This window comes from Malania oleifera, chromosome 13 (genome assembly GCF_029873635.1).
Source record: "Malania oleifera isolate guangnan ecotype guangnan chromosome 13, ASM2987363v1, whole genome shotgun sequence".
In the NCBI taxonomy this organism is placed as follows: Eukaryota; Viridiplantae; Streptophyta; class Magnoliopsida; order Santalales; family Ximeniaceae; genus Malania; species Malania oleifera.
In genome coordinates, this window is record NC_080429.1 from 65,086,022 (window position 1) to 65,107,653 (window position 21,632).

Below are 21,632 nucleotides of genomic sequence, written 5' to 3' on the forward strand. Positions count from 1 at the left end.
ATTTGCTTGAGGCTTTTGGAATAAATTTTGTTGGAATTCTTGACAAAGATGAGGTTTACCAAAATTGTGGAGGCTTATACTGGTTTTGGGAAGGGTAGAGATGTTTTAAGAGGCTGTGGAAGTGTGCTACATATGCTGTGCTATCAGGAGTTTTTCTGAGAAAAGATTATCAAAGGGGCTTCTTTGGAACAGGATATGATATTTGGCCTCACTTTGGCTTATAGTGCAGTCTGTTTCAAGGGCTGTTAACAGTAGTTGCTGGCCAACACCTTGAACGCCTCAAACCCGCAATAAGACAACTTGATGTTCTTGTTCATCCCCACCGAATCAGAGCTGAGGTAGGCAAGTTAATTAAGCTAGATCCTGCTTGTCCTGAGGATCCTGACATTCATTTTTCCTTTTAATATCGAGGATTATCCTCAGTTCCTCACCACCAACGCAGCTACCTCAGTCATCAGTCTATGCATATACATTCTTGTTTTATTAATGAATTTTCTGGTAATTAATCAGCTACATTTTAGTGTGTGTGAGAATTTCTGGATGCATGCAGGTATGCGGTGACAGCAATTGTAATTGGAATTGTATACACCCTTTTGCAAATGGCTTTCACAATATATCATGAGTAAGATGGCTTGTTTTTCTGGTGGGGATGGATCACCGTAGCTCCACCTTGACCTGGGAGGGGTGGAGCCGTGGAGGTGGAGCTGAGGTAGGTGTCAATGGCGGCACAGACATCGCTGCAGACGACACCTACCTCAGTTTTTTTATTGTTGTATGCATCCCATAATTATTTTGGTTAATTGAATTATTTAAGTGTTGAATTTTTAAAATTCATGTTTTGAAAATTTAGAACATGGATTTAATTAAGTACTTATCCTTAGTAGGTTTTTGCATTGAAAAAAAAATCCCCATATCCATATATTACAATTATGTAATAGGCTTAGACCAGCAAGCTTTTTTGGGATTTCACCCACTCAGCATGGGGTCTAAGTCCGAATAAACAAGATTATTCGCACTGCTTCAATTTGAGTTATTTTGTTATGATCCCTAAATTAAGGTGAACCCTAAATTGTTATTCTTGCCATTTTGATTTCATATTTGTTCTACTCCTTATTTGGAACTAAATTCTTGGGTTCTTCTCAATATTTCCCAAAAAATTTTGTAAAACTTTTATTGTATTACAAGCCCTAATTTGAGGTGAATCCTAAATTACTATTCTTGCCATATTGAACACGTGACATTTCTTTCAAAGTGATAAAAATATATTACTTTGTGATTATGAATGAATAATTGTAAAATCCTTTTTTTAGAAGAACAATAATTGTAGAAACTTTTTTTTTATAACAAAAGAAATTCATGGATAGAATAGGAATGTACAAACGGGAGAATAAGATATCTCCTTTCAAAACTCTGGGTTACCCCAAAAATAGTAAAAAGGGAAGACCAAAAAAAGACACTAGAAACAACCCAAAATAATCAACATGCACTATCAATTCAACAAGGAAAGCCAATCACGCTGAATAACCGAAAGGCACGTGCCCCCAAAGTTCCCATTATCCACACACCAAAGAGAAGCCAAATAGTGAATCTCTCCCAAACAAACAACCAAATATAGCAAATAGGGCACAATTCCATAACTCTTTACCTTCCTTTTGCAGCCAAAGCCAACAAAATGAATCGTCAAAAACTCCTCCATTGTCCGTGGACAAGCCCAACATTCGCCAAAGTAATTAAGCCTCTGTTTCAGAGCACTTTTAAAAAGTTCTTATAGCACTTATCACTTAAAATAAGTACTTTTACAATGGTGTTTGGCTTGTACTGTAACAAGTACTTATTGCAAAAAGTGCTTTTCCAAAACTATTTTTTTAGAACTTTCTAAATAAATTTTGAGAAGCAATGAAAGAGTCTTTTGGCCACTTATAAGTGGCACTTTCATAAGTGGGGTCAGTTTCATAAATATAAGAAATTCAGTGGCTATTTTGTAATTTAAAATATATATATATATATATATATATTAGAAGATAATCAGGTATTATTTTATTGTGTATTATAACATATTAACTATTGATGAGATATAATTCAATTCTAGAATGAATAAGAATCATTTATTAATTTAAATTAATAATTAAAAATTAAAAATAATAATTTAATTAACAATAGTATTTTAACATAAATTAATATGATAATCATATGTTATAAATATATACTAAGAACAAGATTATTGTTAATTTAAAAATAATATTCAAGATTATTGTTAATTTAAAAATAATAGTACATAATTAATAATTTTTTTTAATTTTAATTGGAAAAATTAATATAATAATTAATTAAATTTTTAATTATAAAATATTAATATTTTTATTTAAAATATTAATATTTTTATTTAAAATATATTAAAAATAATCCCACAAAGAAAACGCATCTATTAATTTAACTTAACATTAAATAAATTAAAAATTTTAATTTAATTAATAATATTATTTTTAACATAAATTAATATGGTAGTCATATGTTATAAATATACATTAATAACAAGAGTACTGTTAATTAAAAATAATAGTTTTATATTATTTTATTAATAGAAAATATTTAAATTTTAATTAAAATAATTATTAATGAAATTGTTAATTAGAAAATATGAATTTTTTTAATTTAAAATATATTAAAAAATAATCATATAGCATCCTATAATAAAAGTAAGTATCCAAATACCACTTATTTTAAATACAACCAAACACCACTTACAACTTTCAACACTTTTTTAGTTCAACACCTACTAAATTCAGCACTTTCTCAAAAAAAATACTCATGCATAAGTGGTTCCGCATGATTCCTAAATACTCTGTGCAAAATCCTCTACGCAAAGTCACAATGCAAGAAAAGATGTGGAGCTGTTTCAAAGCAATTAAAACAAAGCACACATACATTTGGAAGGAGAGCCCCTAATGATCTTCTAATTTGTGTTATTGGTGTTGATCCTATTAAGCACAACCAGCCAAAGAAAAGCTTTGATTTTAGGGAGGACTTTGGCCTTCTTAATAGATTTAGAGATAGAGCAAAAAAAAAAAAACCCAGGGCTAGTCAAGAACTCACAAAAATATCTATAGGAATAAAACCCCAAGGGAACCAAAGGCCAAGAGCAGCTATCAGCTTCCAAAGAGACTTGACAATCATTCAACAAGACTAACAAGGAGGGTAACTCCTCCATCTCCCTATCATTCAAGGGTCTCCTAAAGTGAAAATCCCAAGAGGGCAAAAGACCACCTTGCTCCACAATAAAAGAAGAAATAGATCCATCTTGTCTTGAGCTCAAACGAAATAGGCGAGGAAAAGAGGTGGACAAAATGACATTCCCTAACCAAAGGTCTTTCCAAAAGCAAATATTGCAACCCCTACCCAATAGAAATTTAGTAAGGGGAATAAAGAGGGAATAAATCTAAAAGATTGCTTTCCACGGACTTTCCCAAGAACATCTAAGACCGTAATTAGTATCCCACCCATTCCCATCAAATCCAAAATTGCTTTTTATAACTTTATGCCATAGGGAAGAAACCTCTAAAGGGAAGTGCCAGAGCCATTTGGCCAAAAGAGTGGTGTTTCCACACACAAAACTACCAAAACCCAAGCCACCCTCCCATTTAGACCTACAAACCACCTCCCGTCTCACCAAATGATCCCTAACACCCACCCCTGACCAAAGGAAATCTCTCATGATTCTCTCAATCCTACTAGCCACCCACTGCAAGAATTTTGAAAATAAAAAAAGAAAATACAGTAAGATACTAGAAAAACAAGCTTGAATGAGAGCACCCTTACCAACCATCTATTTGCTTAGACATTATTTTGACAACCGGGTCCCAAAAAACTAGCGAATCTGGGATTACCCCCAAAAGGAACTCCTAAATAAGATAACGCTGATCCAGAGCAATGCACCCTACCTCCAAGGACAACTCCCTAATATGCTCTGCCGGCATATTAATTGCGCGATACTGCTCTTCCCCAAATTGATCTTAAGCCTCGAAACCGTTTCGAATATATGGAAAAGCCCCACAATATTCAGAAAAGACCTATGATCCTCTAAGAAGAAGATAGTATCGTCAGCAAACTGAAGATGCAAAACGATTACGTCCCCCCCCCCCCCCCTCCTCCCACTCACAAGCCTTTCACTAAACCTCTAACCACAAATCCATCAACCATCCTACTCAACGTGTCCACCACTAAAATGAACAAAAAAAATTGGGAAAATAGCATCCCCTTATCTAATCCCCCTCGTAGCCCTAAACCAAGATTTAGGCCCTGTTCACTAACACCGAATAAAACACATTAGGCATACAACCTTTCATCCAACTTTGCAATCTCTCTCCAAAACCCTTCTTCATAAAAATCTTATCCAAGAAGTTCCAACTCACCCTTTCATAGGCTTTCTCAAAATCCCACTTAAAAATAAGCCCCTCCTTCCTTCCTTCTCCTTGTATCCTTAAAGACTTCATTCACAATCAAAATCGCATCCACGATCTGTCACAACCCCCCCCCCCCTTCCCCCAAGTGAAAGCACTTTAGGCCTTGAAATAGTTTGTTCAAGTACTACACTCATCTTTCTAGCTAGTACTTTTGTGATTATTTTATAAACGCTAGATACTAGACTAATAGGTCTATATAATCAGAGATCTTGATAGACCTGCTTTTCTTAGGCACCGAGGTTATGAAGGCAGAATTAACACTCTTACATAAAATACCATTCCAACAAAATTCGTTAAAACCTTCATCAAAGCATCCTTAACCACCACCCAACATTGTTGAAAAAAATAAAAAAAATAAACAAATTAAAACCATCCCGCCCTAGAGCTTTCGCCCTCTCCATTAGAAAGATGGTAGATCTCACTTCCTCTTCCTCTTCCTCAAAGGGTCTCTCTAGCCAAGCTATCTTATCATCAGGCAAATGATCCCACTCTAAACCTTCCACCATCAGTTCATATTTGTCTTCCTCAAAAAGCAAATTATAGTAAAAAAATATGTGAACCCCGAGACTACCCTACCATTATTCAAGATAAAATCCCCCCTATCGAACTCCAGCTCCCTAATCAAAATTTTCCTCATTTTCCCACTTACTATCCTATGAAAAAGTCTAGAAATACAATCACCTTCTCTAACCCATTTAAACTTCATCTTCTGCCTCCAGCTTCCCATTTCCTTAAAAATCACCTCTTCCAATTCATTCTTTAATGATATTCTTTTCAGCTCCTCCTCATATGAGAATAGTCCTTCTTTCCTACTATCTAATTCAGCCAACTCACCTAAAATACAGGTTTTTTTAGTCTAATGTCTCTGAACACCTCCCTATTCCACTCTTTCAATTTTTATTTCACCCTCTTCAATTTCTTCATTAATCTAAAACCTTCCCAACCCTTATCCACGTCCTCACTCCAAGACTCCCTCACCAAAGACTAAAAAGTTTCATGTTCCAGACACATATTTTCAAACCTAAAAGGTGTAGGACCCCAAGACACCTTCCTAGATTCCAACAGAATAGGAAAGTGGTCAAAGGTGGCTATAGGAAGAGTGGCTTGAGAAAGATTAGGAAACTCATCCTCCTGCTCACTAGAGAATAGGAACCTATCAAGTTTGTTGACGACAACCCAAGCCTCGCCCACCAACCATGAAAATTTCACATTACTCAAAGGAATATCCCTCAAGCCACCCTCCCTGCTAAATAAATCAAATTTCTGCATTGTTGGAGTCCCCCTGCCTCCTCCCCCCCCCCCCTTTTTTTTTTTTCTTTTCCCAAGGAAACCTCACCGCATTGAAGTCATCCACAACGATCAACTCAGGGGAGCAAAATCCAGGAACAAAATAAAGCACATCCTAAAAGGTTTCCCTAGAAAACTCCCATATCCGAATGGTTGAGGGGTAAAGGTGATTTGGCATAGGGTTTTGCGGTCCACCTTGACATTTGAGTGGCCTCCCAAGCGAACTCCAACTCCACCATAGTTTTTTACTCAACTCCCGTTTGTTCCCCCATTTTTGACAGTCTCCTCTTGTTGATCTTGTGACATTCAACTAAGAAGAGTAGAAAAGCTTCATCGTTGAGGCTATTTCGTATCTTTGTTCAAAGGATGGCAAAAGAACTACTTTGCCAAAGCTTGCTATGTCTAGTTGTGATGTACTTAGGGCCTTGAGGACTAGAGGTTGATAGAAACTTAAACCTTACTAAAAAATTAAATAAATAAGCATTATGCATGAGCCTCGGTCCCCACTGATTGCAAGCTCAAGATCTGCCACTAAAATAATCCCTTTTCTCCCTTATCCCTAACCAAAGAAAATTCCTCATAACTTTCTCCAGTTTGCTTGCTACCCCAAAAGATTACACCGCAGCATCTAGCAACTTCAGAATGAAGAAAGATGTGGGAATTGTCCTACTAAGAGCACTTCCACAAAACAGATGCCATCTATTAACTTCTTATTTCAATCTATTTCACCACACAGCTTTACATGAATCTCCACTCAAATACTATTCCATCAATCATTACTTCCCAGAGCTTTCTATCGTGAGCCAAATATTCTCAAACCTCAAGTGGGTTGAGGCACTATTTTACTCCAACATCAAGAAGAATAGGATGATGGCTTGAAATCACTCTAAGAAGCTTTTGCACAACCTAAGGGAAATGTTCTACCCAATTCACCAAAACAACAAACCTGTTAATGATAGTGTCTCCCTAAAAGGGATGGGAATGCAAAAGAGCCATTTTAGACAGATGATGGTCGTGTCCAACCATTTAAAATTAATATTGTGGTAAGAAGTTTCTACTTACAAAGCACAAATAACAACACAAGTATGCCTTCTATTAACACAAGCAAGCTACAACTTTTTTTCACCAAGAAAATATTCGATATCATGTTCCATTAAATAGAATACTCTCCACATTTCACTCTTGATCAAATGCCATATGTCCACAATACAAAGAAAATAAGCATTATTTTCATAGATTATATCTAAGAATAATGTGCAAAGATCACATCGCATGTTTCAAATATCATTTCCACAAAAATATAAAGATGAAAACCTTACCTCATAAGTGAAAGGGCCTTGTAATGTATCCAAGTCATGAGTCCCAATAGCAACTAGAGTTCTTCGCCTATAACAAGAAGTAAATGTAAGCAATTCAACTAAGGATTACATCAAATCTTTGGAAATATACCAAGAGAAAACAAGTTAACAGACACAATAGCAATAGCTAACAGAAACAAGTGAGCAGCCCAAGGTAAGCAATCAACAATATGTAACAGCACAATACAAATTAAATCAGCTTTAAATAAAACTATTGAAAAAAACAAAAATTGCGGAAACCATTCACTTAATGGGGCATACAAAGAATAAAATTGTGTGAAAGAACACTACTTGAAATCATGAGCAAGGTATGCTAGCTGTCTCGCCATTTTACGTTGCTAATGGCACTGTTTTTTTTTTTTTTTCCTTTCTGACAATTTAAGCTGATATACTAAATGCCTACATGTCTTTGAGTAAGTGTCAGGGTTAAATTTATCTTTTCAAGAGTAGTTAAGTGGATATAAATTTAGAACAGTGGATTTTATACACATTTGCAGACCTGGCAGGGGTTTTCCATAGCTATCCCTTTTCTTATTTGGGGTGTAACTTTTAGGTGCTAACCCTGAGGGGAACTTTTTTCTCATTAGGAGGGCATATTATACTGATCCAAGTGTCCTTGTCTTCTATTACCCTTTATTTCCTATCCTTCTTTACGGTCAGCTGAGTGTTGCTCAAATGTTAGAGAAGTTGACAGAAGATATTTTGTTGTTGGGGGTAGGTAAGGGTAAAAGGGATCATTTGGTTAGTTGGGATAGGGTTTGTAAATCAAAGTGTGAGGGTGACTTAGGACTGGGACCCTAATTTTCAATGACATTGCTTTTGAGGACAAATGGCTACAACATTTTCCCTGAAACCCCATAACATAAGGTCATTGACAACAAAGAAATGATCCAACAAAAGGGGGTGATATGCCAAAATCAGCATTAGTGCCCCCTAGTAAGTCCTTGAAAGTTTATCTCCCATCTTTTTCATCTCTTTTTCCCTTGGTTATATTTCACATTTGTAATGAGGAGTTCATTTTTAAGAGATTTCTCAATAGGGAGGGATCCTTTTGGCATTGCTTATGTCTTTATCATCCTTTAAATTGCCATAATGCTCCTATATGTACTTTTCTTGCTTATGAGTAGGATATTGTTTCTTGTAATTTAATTCTAAAGGAATTTGAATGAGAGGGAGGCGGCTAATCTTGCCCAGCTATTCGGGCGCTTGATTCTTTTAGTCCTGCTCATGGTGAATTGGTGATCATAGAATTCTACGTTTTGGATGGTTCAAGGGAATTCTGTGCTTTTCATTATAGGATTAATATCACAGATTCATGCTGCTCATTATAGGATTAATATTAATGATTTGCTTCACTATAGACAACCTTCTAAAGCTTTAAATCTAGATGCTTGCACTCTTTGGAACCAAAGCTGTTATATGAATGCTAGTTTACTCAAATTGTGAATTTCATGGATACTCCTAATAAGGTCATCCTCAATAGTGCAAAAAGATAACGACTCAGAGAGTTAAGTAGGTTGGGTAAAATGGAGAAGTGCTCTGGGCATGCTATATGATTGTAGCTCTTAAAATTATAAGGTAAGTTTTATAGGATGGCTATAAAACCAGCTATGCTATATAGAGCAAAATGTGAAACAACATATCCAAAAAGTAAAAGTAGCCTAAATGAGAATGCTAAGGTGAATGAGTGATGTAACATTAAAGGAACATTTTCCCAGTAAGTTGGGCATAACTCCTGTAGAAAATAAGATGAAGGATGGGCGGCTCATCTGCAATGTAGGCCAAATAGTGCATGGATGAGGAGTGAGCTAGTTACTATCAGGGGCAGTAGAAGGGACAAGAGTAGACTTAAAATAACTTTGAATAAGATAATAAGGATTTAATAGTCCTGGAATTATCAGAGGAAATTGCCAACTATAAACAAGCAAAAAAGGATTCATGTAGCTGGCCCCACCTAATGGGATTTAAGGCTTGGTTTGTTGTTGTTGTACCTTTTCATGGGCCAATTGAAGCAAGCTTGTATTTTGGGGAAGAATTGGCGTTCCCTTCTTCTTTGAAGAGCCTTTTCCTTCCGAGATTCAAGGGTTGTTGGGGTCAACAAGAAGGAAAATTACTTAAAGTTAGGCTACATTTGTTGCTGTGCAGTGTATTTGCTTGGAATATTATTCTAGAATCTTTAGAGGAATGGATTCACCTACATTGGTGTGGAGTAGGGTCCTTTAGCTTTTGGCTTCTTTGTGCTGCACAACTTTTGGCTCATTTCTTGGGATTTGACTGGTCAATGTGCAGCGAGCCTGGAGGGCTTTGGTTTTTAGTTTGTTTTTTGTGTGTTATTTATCTAGCTAGTGCTGGAGAAAGAAAGAGCAAGGACTTAGGTGATGTAAAATGTATAATAACTGAGGATGATATTGCCTTGGTTAAGGAAGAAGCATAAAAGAAAGATGGTGAAATTACTTTAGTAAACTATTTAATGAAACCAAAGTAGAAGGCTTAAACTTAGAATTGAAAAATGAGTAAAGGCTAAAAATGTGAGATTTATGTGCAAAATTAACATTAATAAAGTATAGTATGCATTAAAAAAATATAAAAAAATAGAAAAGCTATAGGACTAGATGGCATCCCAACTAAAGTTTGGAAATGCCTCGATGATAACAAAATTATGTGGTCAACTAATTTATTTAGCAAATTATAAAAACTAAGAAAATGCAAACAAATGGAGAAAAAACACTTCAATTCTTATATACAGAAATGAAGGAGATATTTAAAATTATGATAACTATCGTGGAATTAAACTTATGAGTCATACAATGAAAATGTGGGAAAGGGTAATTGAACAAAGATTAAGATTAGAAACAAGGTTCTCAAAAAATCAATTTGGTTTTATGCCAAGGAGATCTACTACAAAAGCTATATATCTTTCAAGAAAATCAATGGAAAAGTTTAGGAAAAAGAATAAGGACTAGCACATGGTTTTTATAAGCTTAGAAAAGCATATGATAGGACACCTAGGGGAAGTTCTATGGTGGATTTTAGAAAAAACAAAAAACAAAAAAAAAAAAAAACACATATGGTAGTTATACTGATGTCATTAAGGATATGTATGATGGAGTAATGACTAGCGTTATGACCACATATGGAGAGTTGGAGAATTTTTAATCAAAACAGGTGTACATCAAGAATCTACTTTGAGCCCTTATCTTTTTGCACGAGCGATAAATGGACTTACTAGGAGTATCCAAAATGAGGTTTATCGATGTATGTTGTTTGCCGATGATATTGTCTTGATTGATGGAACTAAGGATGGAGTAGAATCTAAGTAATAAAATGGAGAAAATCTTAAAAACTAGAGGTTATATGATACATAGAAATAAGAAAAAATATATGAAATATAAATTCCAGTCATAGTAGGAGGAATATTGAAATATATGATATATAGAAATAAGACAAAATATATGAAATATAATTCTAGTCATAGCAGTAGAAGGAATATTAAGCTTGATGATCAAGAAATTAATCGCGCTAGTAGATTTCGATACATTAGATCTATCATGCAAGCTAAAGGAGAAATTGAAGATGTTATACATAGAGTTATCAAAATGGGTAAAACAAAGTTCTTCGGACGTGTTGTGAGATCGTAAATACCCTGAAAATTAAAAGGATAGTTCTATAGGACGGCTGTAAGACTAGTAATGCTATACGGATCAAAATGCTAGGCAACTTAAGAAACAACATATTTGAAAAGAAAAAGTTGTCGAAATAAGGATGCTAAGGTGAGTAGTATAATGTTAAAAGATAAATTAAGAACTGAACATATTCGCAATAAGTTAGGCATAGCTCTTGTCGACAATAACATAAGGAAGGGGCTGCTCAAATGGTCTGGACATCTTCAACGTAGGCCAAATAGTACAGTAGTGAGGAGGAGTTAGCTAGTTTCCATATGGAGCAATAAAAGGGGCAGAGATAGACCTAAAATAACTTGGAATAAGATACGAAAATTGGTAGAAAAGGACTCATGTAGCCAACCCCACCCAGTGAGACTTAAGGCTTGATTTTTTGTTGTTGTTGTTGTTGTCGTTGTTGTTGTTGTTGTGTATTTTGAAAGGGATCACTTGTCCTCTAATTCTTGCAATTGCTTTCTTCTTTTGATAGTATTTCCTTTTTAATTTGAAAATATTTATAGTCAAATAAGAAACATTAAAAGTTAAATGACCAAAACTTATAAAATAACACCATAACCAATAAATCCATAAATAATTGAAATATAAAATAACAAAAAGTATTAAAATATACAGGGTTTTCAGGAATTAAAATAATCACTTTCATTTCCAAATTAATGGCTAGAATATTTTTTTATCGAGAAAAAGAAATTGTACTAAGAAGAAGAAGAAGAAGAAGAAGAAGAAGAAGTATGCAAGAAGCATAAATAATCCTCCTTAAAAGATACAGGATAAATCAATTCAGCACAGCCGACCAATCACATTTTGAATTAAAAAACGAAAACCATTTGAAAGATCCAGCTGCAAAAACCCACAAGGAGGCCAAATACTAAATCCTATCCCAAAGCACAATCAAAGACATCTTCTTCCCCACAAAAAAATGAACATTCTGTTCCAACCAAATCCCCCACAAAACTGCAAATGCACACCTCCACAAGGCCGAAGCATCATTAACTCTTCTAAAACCTGAAAAATGGACAGTTAACCAAAAAAGCCCAATTCTCTCCAAATGAACCAAAAAGGTTCCTCCAGACCCACCAATAAAAGGAGCAATGCAGGAAAAGGTGAGAAGCAGATTCTGAATTTTTAAAACAAAGAGAACAAGCATCCGATGATTAAGCCTTAAAAGGCCTCTTACACTCCATTAAGAACAATGAACCAAATAAAAGCCTTAATCTTAGAGAAGACTTAGCCTTCCAAATGGATCTATGAAATGGGAAAGATCAGATTTTATTGGTTAAATGCTCGAAAAAAGATTTACAAGAAGACTCCCCATAAGAATCAAGAATCCAAGAATAATAATCTCTCCTTTGGTAAAAGAGGCCTACTTTCCAACAAAATAAGGAGGAAAGCTCCCAAACCTCCCTATCATTAAAAGCCCTTACAAATATGGAAATCCCAATAAAAACCAACCCCATTAGAAATAAAGAATGAAGATATTGGTTCACTTTGCGAAGAGGACAGTCTAAACAAACGGGGAAAAGATGAACAAAGCTAAGAAACCCCCGCCCAAATGTCTTCCCAAAACCAAACACGATACCCATTTCCCACAATAAAATTTGTATAAAGAATAAAAATATATAACTGTCAAACACCCTTCCGAGGACTATCACATGAATAACTCAAACCCACATTAGCATCCCACCCATTATCCTGCAAACCAAATTAACACTTAATAACTTTGTGCCAAAGGGAAGACTCCTCCAAGGGAAATCGCCAAAACCATACCCATTGAAGCAATGTTCTTTGACACTAACCAACAACCCCCCCTCCTTTTTAGACCTATAGAAAATACCCAAATAATCTTTATTCTCCCCCACCCCAGACAAAAGAAAGTATATCATGATCTTCTCAATACTACTGGCTACCCTCATAGGTATTCTATAGATAGACAAGAAATAAAGAGAAATATTATCAAGGCATGCCTGAATAAGTGTAAAACTTCCACCTAGAGAAAATAAAGCACCCTTCCACCCATTCAACCTCTTAGGCACCTTCTCCACCACAGGATCCCAAAACCCAAGAAATCTAGGATTACCACCGAGAGGCACACCTGGATACCTCAGAGACCAATCATGAATACCACACCCAACCAAAAAGTACAATTCCAAAGATCAAGAAATATCCAAATTAATACAAGCTAACCCACTCTTTCCTAAATTTATTTTCAAACTAGAGACCCTCTCAAACAATTGCAAAATAGAAAGCACATTAACAAGAGACCCCCTATGATCTTCTTAAACAAAAATAGTATCATCGGAAAATTGAAGATGAGAAATCACAACCTGCTCACTTCCCACCCCAATCCCTCTCATGAAACCTCTATCTACACCTCTGAAAACTAACTTATTCAAAACATTTACCTCAAGAACAAACAGAAAAGGAGAGAGAGGATCTTCTTGCCTAACCCCCCCCCCCCCCTTCGACGCCCTGAACCAAGATTTAGACTCTCCATTAATAATGACAAGGAAATAAGCATTAGATAAACACACCCTCATCCAAGATAGCCATTTTTTACCAAATCCCTTTCTTAAAAAAAAATTATTAAGAAAGTTCCAACTAACTCAATCATAAGCATTTTCAAAATCTACCTTAAAAGCCACCTTTTTATTACTCCTACAAACATCCTCAACAACCCCATTTGCTATTAAAATAGCATCTAAGATCTGCCTATTCCCACAAAAGCACTTTGAGCCTCCAAAAGAGTATCCCCAAACACAAAGCTCAACCTCTTAGCTAAAACCTTTAGCAATGATCTTACATATGCTACACATTAAACTGCAGGCCAAAAAACAGCAACTTTAACAAACCTACTCTTCTCATGAACCAAAGTGAAGAAAGTAGAATTAATGTCTTTTTTTATAATAAAAGAGGAATTCATTAATAGAATAAGACAATACAGCTAGGAGAATAAGACACCGCCTTAACAAAGTCTAGGAAATCTAGATAAAAAAACACAACGAAACACCCTATAGACTAAAAACAAAAGAGAGAAAAACCAGCATGAAGTAACACTCCAACACATAATGCCAATCGCACTGAATATCAGAAAAGCTCACCCCTTTAAAATTCCCTTGTCCCACACGCCAAAGAGAAGCCAAATAATGTATCTTTTCCCAAACCAGCAACTGGGACGACTTCTTCCCTAGAAAAATGTGTGCATTACACTCCATCCACAACCCTTAAAAGACTGCAAAAAAAAGCACATTTCCAAAGCGCTGGCCTTCCTTTTTCTTGCCAAATCCAGCAAAAGTCACTGCCTAAAAATCCTCCACTATCTTAGAACTCACCCAACATTCGCATAAAATACTAAATAATTTATTCCAAACACTCCAAGCATAGTCACAATGAATAAACAAATGCGATGATGATCTGAACAATTAAAGCAGGGAACACATATGTCTGGAGATATAGCCTTCAAAAGTCTCCTAACCTGCAGCAAGTTATTGGTATTCATTCTATCAAGCAACAACCAACCAAATAAAAGCCTTAATTTTAAGGGAAATTTGACCTTCCAAATAGGACTATAGGGAGAAAAAGATAAATTAGACCTATTCAAAAAATCACAAAAAAATTTGCCCAAATAAACCCCCAAAGAAAAATGATAGTTATTCAACAAGACTAGCAGAGAGGATAGCTCTACCATCTCCCTATCATTTAACGATCTACAAAAGTGGAAATCCCAAGAAGGTAAAGGACCACCTGGATCAACAACAAAAGAAGAAATGGACCCATCCTACCCTGAGCTCAGGCAAAAAATGTGTGGAAAAGAGGTGGACAAAATTACATTCCCCAACTAAGGATCTTTCTGCAAACAGATATTACCACCTCTTCCCACCAAGAATTTAATACGGGGAATGAAGAGGGGATAACCGTGAGAGATAGCTTTCCAAGGACTCTTCGAAAAACATCTAAATCTCAAATTAGTATCCCACCCATTCTTGTCTAATTCATACTTGCTTTTAACAACCAAATGCCACAGGGAGGAATTCTCTAGCAGAAACCGCCAAAGTCATTTAGCCAAAAGAACTGTGTTTTTAGACACCAAGTTTCCAATAACCAAACCACACTCCTATTTAGACCTACCCACCACTCCCCACCTTACCAAATGATCCCCAATACGCCCTACCCTCGACAACAAGAAATCCCTCATTATCTTCTTATCATCTACCCCCACCAGTAGAATTAATGTTTTTACCCAAAATCACATTAAATAATAACTCATTAAAGAGCTTCATTAAATCCCCTCCAACAATATCCCAATAATCTTGGAAGAAAGCCATACTAAACCCACCTGGACTAGGAGCCTTATCCCTCTCCATCTTAAACACAGCTGCATTAACCTCACTTTCCTTAAAAGGCCCTCTAGTCCTCCACACATAGGCCTACAATCCTCCTCTTCAGTAAACGAATTAGCAAAAAAAATATGTATCTCCCTAGTAATCGAAGAAGAATTAGCAGTAACCTCTCCTCCCTTTAGTTCAAATTCTACAATCATATTCCTCCTCTTCCTACTAGTAGCCAAACTATGAAAAAATTTAGAATTACAACCACCTTCCCTAACCCAGTTAAACTTTGTATTTTGCATCCAACTCCTCTCCTCCCTTCAATTCCAATTCTATAATCACATCAATCAACTTTAACCTCTTCACCTTATCACATTCTAAAACACTCTTCTTCTTTTCTATCCAACAAATTAATCTCATCTAAAATGTTGTCTTTCTTCACACCAAAATCCTCAGAAACTTCAATATTCCAAATTTCAACTCTTCTTTAAGGCACTCTAATTTTTTCATAAATCAATGGCTAGAATATGAGTCCCTAAAGTACTCTGTTGTGCTGTTCTCCATCAAACTCTCATAGTGAAAGAAAATTCGACCCTGGGTTTTGAAATGGAGTAGTAAGGACAATGCTATAATCTAAACCAGAACCAAACAAATAGCGAAATCAAGAAGTAGCACTAATACCAGTTTGATGTAGTAGAGCAAGAAAGAGGGAAGATGAGGAACAAGGAATAAAGAAAGAGAACAAATACATAAATACAAAAAATCTTGAAAATTTAGAATATGGAAATTTTTAAAACACTTATAAATGTTATTGATTTCACATAACAAACAACCACCAAAAAAATTCATAACATAGAGATAGTGTTAAAAGGCATTATAGGTAGTCTAATACAAACAAGGCATAAAAATATTTCACAAATAGAGCAAGTCCAAATAAACCAATTATTGAGAAAACATAAATAAGAGCTCACAATAAAGGAAAATGGAAATAGAAACCCAAGATTATTAAGGAAAACAAAAAAAAACCAATTCTGCATAGGTCTAGCACATACCTACTAGTCACAAGCAAAGCTTGTTCAAGGTTGTATACTTGCCCATGCCCACTTGTGTTATGCACATTGGGTGGATAGCCATCATGTCAATACGAGTGTAGGTTTTATTCCTTAAGTAGGGTAATGCCTTTTTGAAAAAGGAGGGTATGACTCCTCGCTTATATTTATGCTTCCTCATGCTAGAGTAGGAATTGCGTAGAAAGCTCTTTAGGGGAGGGTGAGTGTCCATCAATCTTGTATAATTCACTAGCAATTGTAAACGCATTTAGCATACTTTTCTGATGCCTCCCTCACTAAACACACATTGTTGAGGTGTAATGAAACGAATTGTGTTGCTTTACCGTTTACAGCTAGACTCATGTTTACTTTCTTGGTTGCTAACTACTCCCGCATAATTTGTATCTATTGGTCATGAAATTGTTCATGCAATGAGTCCATGGTTTGCTTTCAGCTAACTAGTTAAGCTTGTGTGCTGCAGTTAGTGCCACAAGGAGCAAATCAAGCCCATCAAGGGCAGCTCTGTTCCATATAGCCTCTAAATACTCAGTTCCAAATTTGTGTTTGAGCAAATCACGGGTGGTAAGAAACTGAAGAAGTTTATCTAATAAGTCCAGTTCACTTAATGGGTGCAAAATTAAGAGACTCGTCTTACTAAAAGGCTACTAAAAGAAAGCAAACAAACAGCTCCCACAATTTTCAACTCTTTCTGCTTCTATTTTATATCATGTGAATAAACCCATTTAAAAAATAAAAGCATAGTAAAGTGCAAACTTCAGAAGAAACTCATGTCTTACCGGCAAATGTTTTGATGAAGCCTATCTTGAAGATCGATAAAACTGTTATAGCTTGCTCCATCAAATGTTATACCTCTTAAAACAGCACAAACTATAAATGGGCGAATCAAAGACGTCTGCAAGGGGAAATTAGAATTTTTCATAACCCTGAAATTGAACTAAAAAGAGCCAATGATAGATTTGTTATTTCAACTATTAATACCTCTGGTTTTATGTGCATTTTGATCATTGATTCCTTGCTAACCTTGGTCACCATATACACAGGTATCTTTTGAACCCCAGTAAAAATTCGGAGAGCTTGAGCAAGACCCTCAAGGCAAAGCAAATCATATCTGCATTTAAATTGAATACATAATTTTCAGTTTTTTTCTAGGTAAAAAATTATGCCTAGTATTGCCGTATTTACATAACAAAAGTGTGACAACATTTTTTTGATATATTGGTAAAAGCTTCACAAAAATTTTCTTATTGGTAAAAGCCTTACAAACATTTTTTAATGGTGAAATCCTAATGCACAGCCAAAAAAACAAAGGTGAAATCCTAACACACATTTGCAAAGTGCAAATAAGACTAAATTCTCTTCTTTTGCAACAGTCACTATAAATTGAATATATTTCCCCTATATTTTGTACTATAGAGGTACATCACTTCTCTTGCTTCTTTATAATTTGGGTAAACCTCAAAGGTTTCTAATATTACATTTACACTTCCTCAAGGGTTTAACTCCAAATATAGGCATGTATATAGTATACACATGCACGGGCAAATATATTTGTTTTCTCTTGAAATGACCATAAACCACGACACATTGATGTTTTAGAATATTCCTGTTGGATACATAAAATACTTCTCTATTTTCATTCCTGCTCCATATAAATTAAAACACGTACTTTAAAATATATATATATATATACATATATATATATATATATATTATATTCAATTGCGGAAAGGATTTGTTTCTTACAATACATGAATCAAACTGCATGAAAATGGTAAGGCCGAGGCAAGGTATAGGATTCTATGCTGCCCTAGCCCCTAGCCCTAACTGAGTAGAATAATTAAGCATATAAATTATATATCTTCTATTAGAGTATTATGCGTGTATTTTTACATATTTCTACATTTTAAAATATCTTACATACTTCTTTAAAATATAAATGGGCAAATTTAGCCCAAACATGGTCAGATCTAGTAACCTTGTCCACCCAGCCTGTCCAATGCTCAAGTCTATTTCTTAATAGCTAGTGGCATTACTTTCTAGAGGCAGAGTTGACATTTTTGGAATTTAGTATTATATTAAGCCGAGTGGTCCGCCCCTTTCCCGGACCCTGCATACACGGGAGCTTTGTGCACCGGGCTGCCCTTTTTTCTTTTTTTTTTATTAAGCCACTCTAATATCAACCATATGATTGCAAAGGATATCAAACCTCAAGGGAGTACAATGCATATTTTTAAAACCTTGAGAAGCTAGAATTAACCCTAATAATTATTACAAACATGTTTATGCCAAAACAGTAAATTAACCTTGTAAAGAAAATTCAATTCTGTATAAAACAGAACAAACCCCCAAAAAGCAAACAAACAAACAAACAAAAGAAAGAGGGAAACCTAGATAGACGCACTAATCAAGACTTACCTATTTGCAGGGACTTCGATTCTGTAAATGATTTCTTCATCTTCACTTGCTTCTTCTTCCAAGTGCTTTTCTTTTCTCATAATTGCTTTTTCTGTTGTCTGAGTCAAACATGAATTAATATTTATAAGATATCCGAAATTTATTTTTTAAGTTTAATGAAATATGATAATAGCACCAATAAAATTGTTTAATGATTGTTGAGAAATCGAAGCAGAATGAGATGAAAAATGGAACTTTATGGGGGTCATTTGGTATTGCTATCAAAAATTATGAAAACAAAAACCAAAAACTAGAAGCTAGCACCCTGTTTGCTTAATATCCCCAAAAATGAACCAAATTAAAATTCTAATTAAATACAAGCGCATTTTTTGTCCTTGGATTGAATACAATTAATATATGATTAAAATAATGAAATAAAAAATACAAATTAAAAGATGCCATAATATGAAATGTAAAAATAATATAAAAATTTGTCCTCTTTTGTTCACTGTATAAAAAAATAATATATACAAATTAATTTTAAATATTTTTCCTAATAATTATATTTTTAAACTCTCTTTTTAGACTATCAAGAAAAGTCATATCAGGGTTGAAAAGTGGTAAAATATTTTTGGATGATTTTTAATTTTAATTTTTGTTTGAATTCATCTAGAACTTTTATTTTTAATTTTCTAATTAAAAAACATGTATACAATGATTTAATTATTAAAAAAAATATTATGATCTATACTTATCATATCAGATTCAAGTTGTGAGCCAAAATCTTAACTTTGTGACTCAATAGAGAACCACACCATAGATTCAGCACAAATTCTAAAATTCTGTTTTACAGTACATGTATATGCCTAAAACAAAATACAATAAAAATGAAATATATTGATGAAATATTGAAATCAAGTGTCCTGTTATGCATACACATTTATGTATGAACAAATAGTATGCTACTTCAGAAAGTCGAAAAGTAAATTTGGCTCAACTTTGAAATGTCATAATGCTAATCTCTCTCCATATCCAAGGACTTCTAGCTTTAAAACAAACTATTATTGAGAATAGTCAAACAAATGAACACCTTATGGAATTGTCGAACTCTTTATAAAATGTTTCGGGAAAGTTCTGAAAAAAATTTTCAGGAGATCAAAGTATATGGATTTATTTTTATCAATTCTAGAAGCCCTTTGAAAATATTTTAAGGCTTTTTGCACTAAAGAAAAGGGTCAATTTTTGGATCTTTAAATAGCTGGGTTTGATTGAAAACCAATTGGAACTATTGGATCCAATTTGGATGTGCACGCCTACCAAATCAGGAATCTCGCAGTTTGAATCATGAATCATAAGATTCAAATTGAGAATTATAAGATTCATGGTCAATTCTTGCTCATTTCAATTCACCAACTAGATTCAAAAGTTAGGCTAGTAAATCAATAATCATACAATTTTGAGAAATAAAGTTGGGATATTCAAGTACTTGCAACAGGTTGCTGCCCCAACAACTAAAAATTATAAAATTTGATTTTCAGCTACTGACAACAGCTGAAAAATAACAACAAAAAAATGCAACACGGACAAAAATGTTGTCTTGCTTCATTGTATTGCAACAAAACAAGAAAACAAAAATAATACGCAAAGTTCCCCCATGTTTTCTGTTGGAATTTCCATTTCTCCACCAAGCTAAAGATAAAACGTATAATGGTACTTTTTTGTTTTATCCTTTATTTTCCTATGTTTTCTAGGCAACCAAACATTGTATAATGATTCGGTTAAACAAGGTGTAGAACGTGAACTGCTTACCACATCATCCAGCTCAATTCCGAACTGAAAGCACAGATCTTCGAACTCCTCTTGTGCTGAAATACAAAGAGCACAGGATGCCAGAAATTTTGTACTGGAAATGAATTAAAAAACCAAAAAAAATGAGAGAGGGAATGGGATGGAGATGGCTTACTGTATTCTCTTCCCAGTGCTTCGAAAAGACGATCCCTTCCAACGCTAACGGTAGGCATGGCGACCTCTGGAGGAAACACTGCAAGTCGCAAGAGAAACGAACTAAAAACAAACGGAGCTCTCCAAAACCCTACGGCCTCCTCCGGAGGTGGATGGGAGCGGAGGAATCGGCCGGAGGGTGGAGGAGGAGGAAGCTGGCGAAAAAGGAGGAGCTTTTCAGATCTGCACGGAAGGTGAGGAAGATGAGGACGCAAGTAGAAAACTTTGAGTGAGGAAAAGCAGGCGAGGGAGAGTAGGAGGAGAAGGTGGCGGTGGGTACGGCAGGAGAGGGAGGGAGGAAGAAGTGGAGAGGGTTCGGGAAGAGCGCTTGCGCAGAGAGAGGGAGAGGGAGGGGAGCCGCGCGCAGAGGGCGAGGGAAGGGAGTATAATTTTTATGAAATTACAAAATTGCCACTAAAAAATTAAAAACTTAAAATAAAAATAAAAAACCAAAGGTTTAATTGATATTTATAAATTTAAAAAAAAAAACAAAAACAAAAACAGAAAAAAACTGAGAATATATCAGCTAGCAAGGGGGGAACGTAAATATAGGATAAAAGGAAAGTTTTCTTTTTCTTTTACATAAAAAAAAATTTTGTTCGCTGTCCCTCTTTTTTTAATTTTTAACATTTCTAAAAAATCCTTATAACAACTCACAAAAAATTTAAAAAAGGTCGCTATAATTATCCATATATATTTTAAAAATATTCCTATATCCCTACATATTCCAAAAAATACCATTACATATCCATAACTTTCTAAAATAATAGGTTTATTTATTTATTATTTTTAAAAATTAATTTATTATAATTATCAATCGAAAGTCATGCAATGTGTGTGCCCTTGGCTAGTAAAAATATAAATTATTATAATTATTTTATTTAATTGTTATATTTTCTAAATTTTACTTTACAATAAAAATTTTATTGACCATGAAAATTAAAAATAATAAAAATATTTTACCATTAATTTTATTATTATTATTTTTTAATTTATGTATACTTTAATTTTTAGTTATATCTAAATTCATATGATCATTTTATTTTAAAAAGTGTGTAAA

General features: G+C 34.5%; 1 protein-coding gene across 2 annotated transcripts in view; it reads right to left on the reverse strand.

Moving 5' to 3' along the window:
- LOC131146179 (phenylalanine--tRNA ligase beta subunit, cytoplasmic-like) overlaps positions 1-21,015 on the reverse strand; it is an 87,641-nt gene extending 66,626 nt beyond the window's left edge. Inside the window, exons 1-6 of one of the 2 annotated variants that reach the window (XM_058095566.1) lie at positions 20,535-21,015; positions 20,381-20,436; positions 18,593-18,690; positions 17,156-17,285; positions 16,954-17,069; positions 7,067-7,133 (exon numbers count right to left, since the gene is read on the reverse strand). In XM_058095566.1, coding sequence (XP_057951549.1) covers positions 7,067-7,133; positions 16,954-17,069; positions 17,156-17,285; positions 18,593-18,690; positions 20,381-20,436; positions 20,535-20,592 — 525 coding nt within the window. In that variant the 5' untranslated portion in view covers positions 20,593-21,015. The remainder of the gene's footprint in view (positions 1-7,066; positions 7,134-16,953; positions 17,070-17,155; positions 17,286-18,592; positions 18,691-20,380; positions 20,437-20,534) is intronic. The other variant, XM_058095565.1, reaches the window with a different exon arrangement.
- Between the last annotated feature and the right edge of the window lie 617 nt (positions 21,016-21,632).